The 14,766-nt window shown below is 40.0% G+C and overlaps 1 protein-coding gene across 1 annotated transcript in view; it reads right to left on the bottom strand.

The window, feature by feature from the left end:
* Window positions 1-9,934, bottom strand: part of LOC122800283 (SWI/SNF-related matrix-associated actin-dependent regulator of chromatin subfamily B member 1-like) — a 253,691-nt gene extending 243,757 nt beyond the window's left edge. The window contains exon 1 of the mRNA XM_044069771.1: window positions 9,802-9,934. Within this exon, the coding sequence (XP_043925706.1) occupies window positions 9,802-9,885 (84 nt within the window). The 5' untranslated portion in view covers window positions 9,886-9,934. The remainder of the gene's footprint in view (window positions 1-9,801) is intronic.
* Between the last annotated feature and the right edge of the window lie 4,832 nt (window positions 9,935-14,766).

Consider the following 14,766-nt stretch of genomic DNA (forward strand, 5'->3'; position numbering starts at 1 on the left):
CTCCGGTTCGATCCTCGGCTGGAGTGCCTTCTGTGCGGAGCCTGCATGTCCTTCCTTTGGTCACGTAGGTTTCCTCCTACATCCCAAAGACATATTGTAGGTGGAATGGACACTCTAAATTAGCCCTAGGCATGAGTGCATGTGTGTGCACCTTCTGTGAAGGTTGGGTGCCGGGCTGGCAACTCGACACCGTAAAACTCCACTGCCAATCATGAGCGGACAAGTGATCCACTGTGGTGACCCCTAACTGGGAAAAGCCAGAAGATGACGATGATGGATGGATGACGACAACGATGATATGTGCTCATATACTCTGTCTTTTAAAGCTGTCTACTTTGCCAATGTAGAAGGAATTGCATTTCTTACATAATGCAACATGCACAATTCTTTAGGTGTCACAGTTGCATGTTATTGTGCCATACCCTTTTTCAAAGTAATACTATCCCCTTCTAGTATATATGGACAGTGGGAACATTTCCCACATTTTACCATTCTGTACTGGTACCCGATGGCTTTCAGCCTCCAAAATTTTTTTTTTCTAAATACAGTAAACTCTCAGTTAACCAGAACTCAAGCAACTAGAACAAAGAATAAAAAATGCAGTACAGTATGAACAATTCAGTTTTTCATACTGTACTTTGCTCCCCCTTGCAGAAACTTACCTTACATCCTTGCAGAAACATACCTTACATTTTTAGAGTTTTAAAAAGGAAGATACAAACAAATTCCCTCTCTCCCCAACTTGAGAACAAGTCAAACCAAACAAGTCAAAATTGTTAAAAATGTCAAGACTCGCCTCCATACTCATGCAGTCAGTTTGCACCATATTGCACATTCTCTCTCTGGTCACACACAGTCTCTTCAGCTTTCATACATGCATTCACTCTCTCAGATTTCTCACACATACTCTTCTCTCCAGCTTTCATACATCTCTCCACTCTCTCACAGTCAGTTCTGCTTTCTATTCAATTCCAAACTCAGTGCCACACTGAAAACTGTTCCGCATGCCATGCTTTCTAGCTTTCATCTCTCCACTCTCTCACAGTCAGTTCTGCTTTCTATTCAATTCAAATCCACTCAGCGTGCCACTGAAAACTGTTCCGCATGCCATGCTTTCTAGAGGAAATAAGTTTAAAATATTACTCCAACCAGGCTTTTAATTACTATATTTCAATATTAAAATCAAATCAGTAGCATTTATGGTATGGTATAGTATAGGGTACATTTGTCATGTGTATTTTTAAAAGTTCATAGGTTGGTACTAGGCTATCAGCCCTAGGGCCTATACAAGCCTAGCCATAACAATTCCCTGGCCATTTCTTCCCACACTATTTACTAGTAATTTTCAAACAATCAGAAACTACACTTATCTGGCATCTACCAGTCCCCATGGGTGACAGTTAACAGAGTTTACTGCAATTTCTAATATTACAGTCTCTATAAATGCAAGTACCATCTCAACCTTCTTCATATCCATACCACAAATATCAAACATTCCAACAGTTTTTAATTGTTGTTCTTTTGGCTTTTCCCGGTTAGGAGTTGCCACAGCGGAAGTCCAGTCCGCTAATGATTGGCAGTACATTTTACGGTGCCGAGGTGCCAGCCCGATGCCCAACCTTCAACGAAGGCACGCCAATTCACACATGTCTTTCGAACGCCACTCTACTGCGGGGAGGACATGCAGACTCCACACAGAAGGCACCCCAGCCGAGAATCGAACGGGAGAACCTCTTGCTGTGAGGCAACAATGCTACCGCTGCACCACCACGGCTATAATGTTTCTATAGTCCCTGCATCACTGTCACAAGTTATTATGCAACTTCTAATATAATCCTGGCCAAAATTTGTCTCGATGGCTGTCAAACCTTCTCTGAAACCCAAAAGAGGCCAGTAACAACCCTTCAACTTTTTTTTCTTTCACTTCCTTAAAAATTCCTTCCAAAAATTCACAGGGATAACCTCTATTCAAACAACATTACACACATTCACACTCCTGGTAAAACGAATCAAGAGGAGACACTATTCTTACTAAATGGTCTTTAACAAGGACTTTCTTTTGATGCAAGGGCCGGATACTATCAAAAAGTGTATTACGGAGTTGGAATAAATAGGTTTTCAGCATAAATTATTTTATTTATTTATATATTTATTTTTATCCGACTGGACGTAGGTCCATTTTCAGCAGAGGCCCGGGGAGAAAAGCTCCAGTTAAAATAAACAGACTGTCGTTACATTGGATTACATAGCAATTAACAATATAACATAGCAATTACTTACAACATATTTACAGATTAAGAACATAGTACATCAGTAGACAACTAGAATCTTTATCTGTGAAGTACATAACAGACATTAACAAATGTTACAAAAAGAAGTTCCTGCTGTATAAGTAAGTAAGTACTAGGCTTATGAGCATCTGAGCTTGCTATAATCAAGGTAGTTAGTGGAGTGGAAAGAAAGGTAGTGGTTGGATGGGGTGGGTGATTTTAGAGTGGGAGTTGCAAGGGCACAGCCAGCATGTTTTTATGTGCGCTTTTAGTAAAGTTTTGAAGTGGGTGCATGATGGTACGGAGGGAATTGTGGGTGGGAAGGAGTTCCATAATTTGGCTATGGTGCAAGAGAATAGTGCTTCACGAGCAGAGTTATCGGCTTTAGTGATCTGCAAGTGATTTTTGCTGCTGGATTTTAGTGGTCTGGTGGTGTGAAAGGGTTGGAGTAGATTCTGGAGGGATGGGACATTTAGTGGATGGTTTACTAGTTTGAGGGCGAGTGACAGCTGATATCATTGAAGGAGGTGAGGGAGTTCAAGCCAGCCCAGTTCAGCAAGTGAGAGAGACAGTGGTGACTACGGCAGGATGCCCGTGTGGCGAATTTGGCGATTTTTGTTGCAGCAGGTTTCTAACTTGTTTAGATCGAATTGCCTTAGGTTGGTATATATTGGAGAGGCATAAAGTAGGGTGGAGATAAGGTGGGAATTTGCTATTGAAATCTTTGCTGCTTTGGTGAGAAGTTGCTTATTTCTGTATAACGCTCCTAGTTTTTTGTGGACGTTTTTTATGGTCATGGATATGTGAATGTCAAATTTTAGTTTATTGCCTATTTCCTCTCCTAGCAATTTGGTGTGTTCGGTTGAGTATATAGTGGTGTCTTTTGCTGTGATATTAAATTGAGAGTTGTTTTGAGTATGTTTAGTGGGTTAGAAGATGAGTAGTTTAGTTTTATTTGGGTTGAGTATTAATTGGGCATCGGATAACCAAGTTTCAACAGAGGAAAAGGCTTCCTGTGTGACTTTTTGCAGTTTGGGTAGGGATTGGGCTGAGCAGATGATGGTTGAGTCATCTGCGTATTGTATGAGTGTGCCATGTTTGGTGGCAGAGGCTAGATTATTGGTGAAAACAGAGAAGAGTAGGGGTCCAAGGATGGATCCTTGGGGAACCCCTATGGAGACAGGTAGTTGGGGAGATATGTCATTCTGCCATACAACGGATTGTTGGCAGTCAGACAGGTAACTCTGAAACCAGTTGGTGACTGATTGAGAGAAGGATAGGTTGAGGACAGAGATAAGTTGTTTGTGTGGGACCATGTCAAATGCTTTAGATAGGTCTAGGAAAGTAGCAGAGGAGAGATGGCCATTGTTTTTATGGCTGAAGGATAGTGTTAGTAAAGGAGAGTAAGGCAGTGGTGGTGCTATGGTGTGGTTGGAAACCATGCTGAGAACTGGAAAGGAGGTTGTTAGTAAGGAGGTAGTCTGAGACCTGAGTGTGTATGCATCTCTAGTATTTTGGAGAGAGAATAGCTATGGGGCGGTAACTGGTTAGTTCTGTGGAGGGGAATTATATGTGATACCTTCCACAGTGTAGGAACGTAACTTTCTGACAGAGATCTGTTAATCAAGATGGATACTGGATAGGCCAGAGCATCAGCTGCAATTTAACAATATAACATATTGTCTGCTGCTAATTTGGTGGGCTTAAGTTTAGTTAAGAGCTTTTTTTATGTTGGAGGTAGGTACAGGAGAAAAAGAGAAGGCAGTGAGGAGATTACTAGTTGAAGATGTGGGTTGGAGGGGAAGGAAGTTGTGTTGTTTAGCTAGTGATAGTATGGTTTGTGTGAAGTGTGTGTTGAATGAGGTAGCAATATTTTCTGAGGAGTGAGGGATGTTAGGAGGAGGAGGAGGGATACTAACTTTACCTGGGTGGAGGATGGAGATTATGGAGGACCAGAATTGTTTGGGGCTGTGTTGGGAGGAGTCAAGGGCAGACTGGTAGTATTGGAATTTGTCCCGTTTTATTAGCTTTTTGACTCTATTGCGTAGTTCTAGGAATTTCTGTCTAGTTGAGGGGGTTTTGGTTTTGCGCCAGTGCTCCCAGGCTTTATCCCTGTTTTTCATTTCTAACTTAGTGGTTTTCTGTAGCCATGGGGAGGGTTGTGCTTTGGTTCTGGAAAGTCTTATGGGGGCATGGTAATTAAGGATGCTCAGGAAGGTAGTATTAAAAAAATTCAACTGCATCATCAAGACTAAGGCACTTTAGAGGATGTCAGTTACATTCTTTGAGGGATGAGATCAACGTGAGTGGGTTAAAGTTTAGTTTTTTTACGTATTTGACAGTAGAGGACAGGTTTAGCTTGGTATAGGTATTTTTTGAGTAGGAATGTTGGGGAGTGATCACAGGCTGATAAGCAGCCTGTTATATATGACTGGGGGCTCTTACTGACTAGTATCCAATCCAGGGTAGTGTGCGTGCTGGAGTTATTTATTTATCCTGGTTGGCGACTGGACTAGTTGGGTGAAGCCATGAATATTTACATTATGGGTTGGATGGTTGCCAGAACAGGATTGCCAGTCAATACTGAAATCACCTAAAATGATAGTTTCTTGGGGGAAGATGGTGGGTAGACCAGCTGAGGAGGTTTTCTAGTGGAGGGATGTTTTGGCCAGGTGGGAAGTAGCATCCAATTATGTTGATGGTTTTGTTTTGGTTTATTTTGAGGTTGGCAAATATTATTTCTTCATTGTGCAATTAGAGATGAAACCTTTGTTGAAATGGTCCACTTCCGGTTCGACATCCAAATAACAGTGTCAGTAAATGTATTCAAAGTAAATCTTCATTCCATAGTGCTACTTACATAGTTAAAACAAATCCCCAACTCATCTCAGAATCCCTCCAAAGGATGACAATGTCAAATAAATGCCTACAAAGTGTCCAGCTGTTCCAAAACCCAGATTTTAAAAATGCATTGGTCCTCCCAGTATGCTACAATAATATTGGCAAATAAGGGGGCACACGCTGCCCCCCATTGCCATGTTTTTTTTTTTAAATTGGTCCCTTCAAATCACAAACTTATTGTCTAGCAACATCTACAATAGGGAGCTTAAAGACCTTGATCATTGTATTGTCTAGTTGACTATGTTGGCTCAAATACTGAGCAAACCAATCAATGCCACATTCATGGGGTGTAACTGAAAAATAGGTCTTGTACCAATCGTTACCAATTCAAATTTTTCAGCATACAAATCCTGGTGGATTTTACTTAAAAAGGCCCAGGAGTCCTTGTAAATGTGGTTCATCATCACAAAGTGTATCTCTTAAGTTTTAAATCTATGAACCTAGCCATCCCAAAGGGTTTTGGACCTTTGGCTATTGGTAATAAAGGAGAGTCAGGAATATCTTTATGAGTTTTCATAATTCCGAAAATAGTTGGGATACACAGGAACTCAATACTAGTACTCTTTCAGTGATTTACTCCTGCATGTGTAGGTCACAGATCACCTTATCTATTTTTGAGTAGGTTATATTGATTTGATTTCTGGATACCTCCTTATAATCATCAGAAAACAATAAATCTTCCATCCTTAAGTTATAATCTAAGGTATCCATTATAACCAGCCATCCTCCCTTGTCAGGTTTCATACATCTCACTAGCTTGTTGTTACAAATGTCTCTTAATAGTGTCTTCATCATCACTAATATCAGTTTGTAAATTCCCTGTTATTTAACAGTTTTCGAATGTCATGCTAACAAGTTTTTCATAAAGCAATATTGTTGAGTGCAGTGGGGGGTGAGGTTGTATAACGTGGGTCTTTTGAACTTTGCTGCATCTCTTTCATCAGTGTCAAGGTCTCCTAGCAAAACTCCTGGGTTTAATTTCCTAGTCAACAGCTTTAAATCAATCAAGGTTTGTACCAAATTCCCTCTTGCAGATGGTACAAAATGTCATCCCCTTTTCAGCCAAAGAAGCATGCTCAACAGTAACGGGGACAGAATTAAAATCGTAAATTTTAAAGTCTCCCTTGTAGTTTAACGCTATCACTGGTAAACAAATGTTAAACAGTTAATTTTTCAAACTTCAGTAGCCACTAAGCTGGGTCCAATCATACAGAACAGCTTTGGACCACTTTAACATCTATTCTACGTCACATACAAATAGCCATTACTGTTTATGTATTGCCAACAAAAATGTGAGAGAAAGACCACATACACTGCTACAAACTGCTTTATAACACTGTACATTTCTCCCAAAATTTGACAGCCCTGCAAACCATGCACAAAACAAGAAGCAACCTATTAATTAGTACACTGTCACTGTGAAAAAAGTGACAGACACCAACAGAACTACAAAATCCAACCCAAAAAGGGCAACTTCAACCTCGGACTTTTGCAGAAAAAGTGGCCATGCCTGGGATCCTTACACTAAAGTGATCAGTGTATGATGTAGATGACAGATTAAATATAAAAACAACTTATTTTACATTACTTCATTCTGGTGTATGATTAGAAGACAACTGAGGTGTTACTTATGGCAAATGGTGGAAATCTGATTAAGCATTTAGGAAAAGACTCCTTCACTTTGCGTGGGACTGTCAGCAACCATGTAAATTATCACCAACTTATACAGGTCCTCCATAAGACAATCCCCTTAACAAATGAACTTGCCCATTACACTATGCTGCCATTATGGACATAAAGCCAAATGCCTGCTCTTGGGCTAGAATCGCAACCTTCTGATTTTTGCAGCTATTGATACTTTCTGCAAGCCACTAAGCCAGTGACGAACACAAAGGTGAAGACAACCAGCCTAACCTTCAACAAGTAAAAATGTAATTACATTTCAAGCAAAAATTAAACTACCAATCGCAGGGTATAGCACTGCAGAGATTAAAATTATCTGAGCTACACATAGCCAATATGTTTCTACATGTATGCTAGCTCCCTCAAGGAACTATCTTGTCTTCAGTGGTAGGGAACCAAAGTTTGCAAACCAGAAGGAGAAAATGCAAAACCCTCGCCCCGACAGCCTTTCCAAGATTTACCAGTATTAATTAGCTGTTACAATGGTACATCCTACTCAAACGGGTCCAATTCCATAGATGTCCTGTCAGCATTTTATTTTAGAGATCTCTATTCGGATTCTGAACCTTACAAAACCTCGTATGATGTGTGAACCATCTGAATGTGATACAATATGCATCTGATAAATAAGCATTTTATATCCATACAGCTTGCACGGTAGAGACAACCCATGAACCACAATCCTCCTTGACAGTATTCAACCTCACAGGAGAATACCTCCAGAAGGATAAAACAAGTCAAGCACAGCATGAACTTAAATGTGCACACCCATGGCATAGTTCATATTCTGCATTACATGCAATACTTCTAGCAATCCTTTGAATCATTTTACCTGAACTACAGTCAACACTTGCAATCTTATTTTGTTGGATGAAAGTACCGCTACTAAAAATGCCAATTTTTGCCACATCACCTTGGCTCTAGATGATTGCCAGTGCTAAAGTGACAGCCTGACCCCATTTGCAAAAATGGGGTTATGAATGGATGGATACAGCACCTTATGTCACAGCACGGTTTTGGCTTATACTCTCCAGCACTCATACCCTTCCAGTGACAGCATGGCATTTTGGTTAAGTCAGTAAATAATTGACTAATTATAATCACAAAGGGCCTATAGAGTTTTACATCTTCTTGCTCCAAAACACATCTTGAATTCAGTAATCCTGGCTGGGCAATAAGAGAACAATGGATTGTCAGTCAGTTGTGTTGAAGAATACAAAATGCCAGTATTGTAAAAGTTATTTTCCTTCAACGTTATTATTAAAGCACAGTACATTTGGACAAACTACTAATAATTGACACTATCAGTATCCAAATGTGCTATGCTTCAATAACAATAGTAGCTCTTTCCCTCTCAAATACTTGACCAGGACAAAGCCAAAAACTACAGAGTAGGAGATAGCACAAAATAATTGACGATTTTTAAATACAACTTCGCTTCACTTAAGATGTCAATAACATAAAATGTTTTGCATAAACATGTATTCCCTTAACACTGAAAGCTTAACGCCAAACATTAATGAGTAACAGTAACTCTTAGTAACCCCCCCCAAAAAAAAAAAAAATCAAAAGTTGAGCGTCAGGGTAGTACGATGAATGTGATTTTATGTACTCATTTGCTTTACTATGATTAAAAGACAGTAGATTTTTTAAGAAACATGCTATCCAAATTGTCGACCCTTTAGTAATAACAATACTTGCAAAATTTTCTTTTACTTGTACTTATTTGACACCATTACAAAACATACTGCAATAATATTTCAACAGCAGTGCACAGTTGTCAAACTAGGTTACTACAATAACTTTCTTAGCAGTGCACAAACACACTACCACACAAATTGCAGTGCACAAACACACTACCACACAAATGTTAATCAGCCTCCCTGGCTGTCCCCTTTACCCTCTCTGCTGTGTTTATACTTTAATTTTACAAATTTGGGAGCAACCCTTTACTAGGGCAACAAATCAGAATACACGCACTTGCCACTGTAAAAGGTGCTGAAGTAAAACAGGAAAAATAAATGTATGTGCAGCAGTAAAACTGCCACATGGCTCAAGACACTAATCTACTAAACCATCTTCAATACAGCAGGACAATCACGTGAAAGAACTCACCCAACTCAAGCCTTTTAAATACTAATTAGGTGCAAGTAGGTTTGGGGAAATCATTCAGAAATAAATTAGTCAATAATGCGACAACGTGTACAAGTGATTTGTGACAATGTGTAGAAATGATTTCTGAATATGAAGTAAACACCTATCCTCATTTGATCTTACTTCAGGATACAGCTCTCCACCAGTTCCCACTATCCTAACAATAACTTGTTCTCCATGACAGATACACTGCTCAACCTACAAGCATTAAAAATCATAGCACTGACCATTAACAAAATCATAGTAAAGGGAGTACATTCTTATTTTCCACAATAAAATTCTTGATATACTAGTGCTTATGTAATCAGTGACAGTGAATCTTTGTAGAAGCTTAGTCCAAGTATTTAACTAAAGCATGCATTTATAAACCTGTCTGACTTTATGAGGAACATCATATGTATGGGAGAAGCAAGACTACATTTGAGGACCAGAATCAAAGTAGTGGAGAGGAGCACTCATAGTCAGGAGAAACATACAAACGTTTTCTACAAACAGTGAATCAGGAATTGTCCAAAAACCTTTTTATGGGTCAGGCATAAATTGCAGTTTCCTATACTGCACCCAAACTTCAGGTCCCCAAAGTTATCCTGCCTCCCGTTACAACCACATCTATCGTATATATGCAACACTGGGGTACACAGACTTTCTTTCCAGGCCACAGCATGCACTCATTGTTTGCTTCAGCTCCTCCCCCGCAGTCAGGTTCTCTATTCAAAGAATGTTACTTTCCCTAGGCACAGCTGTGATAAAAAGCAAAACAAGAGATCCGCCACACCGCTGGCGCACGCCTCACCTCAGAGCCGATCATAAAGTACTCGCCATTCTCTTCCAACTGAAACTTCACCGGCTTCTGGCCAAAGGTCTTGCTCAGCGCCATCTTCACAACACAGGTGACCACATTTACGCCTGCGCAGTGGCAACACAAAAAGAAATGATTCTGAACAAAAAGGGGCATGTTAAAGCAATTGTGTGGATGTGGCCACGGGAGGCAAAGGCGGAGTTTCGTGTGCAGTTCTGCCCTTTTAAAATGAATGAAAGTAAGATACGTACTTGGGTGATTATATGCAGGCTGACAGCTTATCCGGGAAATAAATTCCTGTGTAGCCAGGCATATTCTGTACTCAACTGTTGCATACGTTTTTTTTTCTGAATATGATAGCACTTAGAACCATTTCTGAGGGCCAGAATATTTCTACAACTCTCTAAATAAATGCGTGTTTTAGAAAACACCTTAGGGGTCGCCACAGCTGAACTCTGGTCCGCTAATGATTGGCAGCAGATTTTTACGTACCGAGTTGCCAGCCCTGACGTACAACCTTCAACGAAGGTACGCCCATTCACGCATGTCTCCCCACAGAATATATATATGTGTGTGTGTGTGTGTGTGTGTGTGTGTGTGTGTGTGTGTGTGTGTGTGTGTGTGTGTGTGTGTGTCTAAATTTTTAAATGCAAAACAGGTCGGACGCAACAATACGATACTGTGAATATAAAATGAAATTTTATGGCTACACACCAGCTTGTCCCAATTTATTGCCTAAATTACCCACCATCAATTTTGTATTAAAAGGAAAAGGTTACTGTACATGCTATGCTAGTGGAGTAGTGTATTTAGCATATTGTACTGTGTGTTGGGCACATTATGTAGGGAAAACTGAGAGGCATCTGCGCCAAAGGGTATATGAACATACATATGATATTACCAGGAAGAAGGAAACCAATGCCCTTTATAGGCATACCCTAAGTTGTGAACAGGCCACCTACAAATTCTGGGTTTTGGGAAAGGTGTCAAAAAACAGTAGAGGCGGTGATTGGGAGAACCAACTTAGTTATAGGGAGCTTATTTGGCAACTAAGACTTGATTCCAACACACCCCCTGGGTTGAATGACCACATGTCCCTTCTACCAGTTTTAAAACTGAGAGCCAACAAGATTAAAAGGAAAATACAAGATAAGGCCTGAAATCGTAGGAATATTTTAATCTATGATGAGAACATTTCAATATTTTAATTAATGATGGAATTTTATATACATTATATTATTTTATATTTTATATTTTATATTTACAATTATATATTAGGTGTATTTACATTCATATTCATACCTAATTGCTTATATTTATTTACATATATAAATATATACTGTTTAATAATTTTATATACTAATTCTATTTGATTCTATTTATTAACTTTTTTTATATATTATGTATTATATATTATACATGTACATTTTTTATACATATGACTGGTCAAATCAGACATTATATAGTTATGTGATTTATGAACTCATGAAACTTGTGATTTTGCACACAAATACAGTATAAGGTGTTTATTCTAGTGTATTGAAAGGAAGTTAACACGTGAATAAGACGTTTTTTAAGTTAACAACAATTATAACATCATGTTACTTTAAAATTCAAATTGTATGATTGATTAAATGGATTTGACAAATCAATCAATTTAATGAATGATATATAGGTGTGTTATATGATGTAATGCTTTGTTCTGAAGAAGTTTCCGTTTACTGTGGAAATGAAAGCGCTTAACCTATGTTCAACTTTTAAACTTTTGTGGCATTTTATCTTGGACTGAAGAGTCTGATTCTGCTGACTTTGGTGACGTTTTGTGGGACAGCCTTTATCGAGTCTGTTACGGGATTGCATATTTTATTATCAGTTTTCTTTTCCCGTTTTCCATTTTGTTCTTTACCCATTTATTGCCTAAATATGCAGGCCTCAAATACATCTAAAGTGTACCTCATGGTGAGGAACGTTCCTCGTTTTAAGTCTTACAAATTCGATGTCCCACGCATTTTCACACCAAAAGGGTCCGCCACACATTCAGTTGTTTTTTATTATCCGATTTTCATTCATAGTAATACTTAATCATGTCAATTGGCCAGAACTTTGTGTAAGTACGAATTAACAATTTTAACTATCTTGTAAACTTCCAATTTAAAATTGCTAGTAAAAGCATTTTGGCATTTGCCCCACGTTATAAGGTGTAATAGTCCACGTTTTGGGAAGATAAGAGCTATGTGCATTATGGCAAACAGGCCTAAGGCAAATGTAAGTGCTGTGGTTGCAGCTTATGGCAGGTAAGGATTGGGACCGAAGATAATGCTACTGTAGTTTAAAAAAGTGTGAGACAACACTGTTTTCAAACTTTTACTCTACTTAAAAACATACGCACATCCACTCAAGCACAAATGTAGCAGAAGGTATGTCACACTTCAGATTATTTATGTGTTAATTTGTTTAAGGTTATGTGTCTCAAAGACTACCCCCTTTCTGGAACAGGTTTCTCATCCTGTGAAGAAGAATTTTTCCCAAATCCAATTCAAGTATAACTTGAACAAGGGAATGAAGAATTGGAAAATTACTTCTGGTCTATCACCTAGACAGAGGCAGCCTGTAAATGCTTGACCACCCATGCTCAAGCCCACATATACCCATTACAATAGCCCTAAGGCATCAAAACTTGTCAGATAAATTTGAGAAGCATGGCTACACTTAAAAAGGCCTCCTAAGGTTATTACTCTGGTAATCACTTATGAACCTGTTTAGCAAGATGATCGACAGACCACGATGCTTTGCCAGAGATGGCCTGAACCTGTCGCCCTTGGGATTCCAGATACTGGCTAAGGGTCTTGCCACCCCTATAGTGCCTTTTTTAGGCAAGGTTCAAATGACAAATTCACCACTTTAACAGGTACAAGTAAGCAAAATCTGAGGGTAATGCTACTCAATGCTAGAAGTCTAAACCTCAAAATGCATTCACTCAAGGCACTCCTTAAAATGGAGAACATCGACATCTGTGCAGTGACAGAGACCTGGTTCAAGGCTCCAGAGAGCACCCCTGCATTACCAGGCTATAATTCATACCACACCTTTTGGCCACCTAATGTGGACCGAAACACTAAAGGTGAAGGCTAGTTGCTCAGCATAATGCATCCGAGATTATCCAAGTACAACTAACTCTGGGCAAGACTGCAATCCAAATTGTAACTTGCTACAGATCCCCCACCATGCCCCAGGATTCCCACTCCTCATTTCTTGATACACTGGAAAATATTAGGGTATAACCCAACACCCTAATAATGGGTGATTTCAACTTCCCCAACATTAACTGGGAAAACTACTCATGTACCAACTCTTTTTCTCAACGTTTTCTGGAATTCATAAATTCCAACGCCTTGGATCAACTTATCCACACCCCCACCAGGGGCAGCAATATCCTAGACCTAGTCATTACCAACATAGGCGACCGGTGTTCCACATCAGAGGTCAATTCCTCGTTGGTCAGATCCAACCACAAGTTAATCAGCCTAGACATCCACATCCTACCCCCACCCCCCGTTAGGGAAACCGCCATAAATAATTTCTCCAAAGCCAACTTCACACTTCTTAAGACAGAAGTGGCAAACTTCACAACAACCATCCAGACGGACAATAGAGGTACGACTGCTGAATCCTACACAGATGCACTTTATAAGCACTTACTCGAGAGCATGGAACATGCTATCCCTGACAGAACCAACATGCTATCCTCCAAAAAAGGGAAGCCAATCTGGTGGTCCCCTGCCATAAACAAACTCTACAACAGAAGAAAGAAACTGTTGCAAAAAAGAGTAAAATCCCATGACTGGAAGAACTCCCTGCTCAGCCTCAGTAAGAAGCTGAGATCACTCATAAAATCGAGCAAGGCTAGTTATGAAAACAAAATTGCCACTGATTCTAAAGACAACCACAAAGCATTCTATAGCTATGTCAAGAACTTCAATGGCAACACTCAGATCTGCTCTGAGTTACAGCACAATGGCACTAAATATACAGAATCAACTTATATTGCCAACATCCTGGCAGATAGGTTCGGTGCTAACTTTACCCCCCCACCCCCTAAAGGGCCCATCTCTGTACCAGAAGAATGCAAAGTTCCTGTAGTCACAGCTGCACATGTTAGAACTGCACTCTCCAAAGCCAAGAACACAGCATCCATGGGACCTGACAACATCCCAGGCTGCATTCTACATGAACTACAGAATGAACTGGCACCCCACCTAAGCACCATGTTCAGTCATAGCCTCACCTCAGGCTTTGTGCCCACTGAATGGCGCACAGCGATGGTTATCCCACTCCACAAAGGGTGAGCCACCATGGACTCCGGGAACTACTGCCCCATTAGCCTAATGAGCCTGGTCTGCAAGGCCATGGAACATACCATCATACAACTTATAAACAAAGACACTTGTAATCTCCAAACTCTGGACCCCACCCAGTTCAGGTTTGTAAAAGGCAGATCATGTCTCCTAAACCTGATTGACTTCTTTGAAGCAGTCACCAAAGTCATAGACAAGGGTAAGGTGGTTCACACAGCCTATCTAGATCTTGCCAAGGCTTTTGACACCATCCCCCCACTCTGGAATTATAGATAAACTCACTAAACTAGTTATAAATCCCTATGTCACAAGATGAGTTGCCAGCTGGCTCACTGACAGAACCCACACTGTGAAAGAAGCAGACTCCAAATCTGACTTCAGACCAGTGACAAGTGGAGTACCACAGGGTTCAGTCCCGGGTGTGCTCCTGTGTGGTATCTACTTTTCTGAAATACAGGCTAACACAGAAGGTCTTTGGCTAACGAAGTTTGCAGATGACTACAAACTAGGAGCCATAGTTGAAACTCCTAACGCTGTGGACATTCTACAAAAGGTTATCACTGAGACAGATGCCTGGTGTCAAAGCCATGGCCTCAAGCTCAAT

This window comes from Protopterus annectens, chromosome 4.part0, assembly GCF_019279795.1.
Source record: "Protopterus annectens isolate FY-2018-M chromosome 4.part0, PAN1.0, whole genome shotgun sequence".
NCBI lineage: Eukaryota > Metazoa > Chordata > Ceratodontiformes > Protopteridae > Protopterus > Protopterus annectens.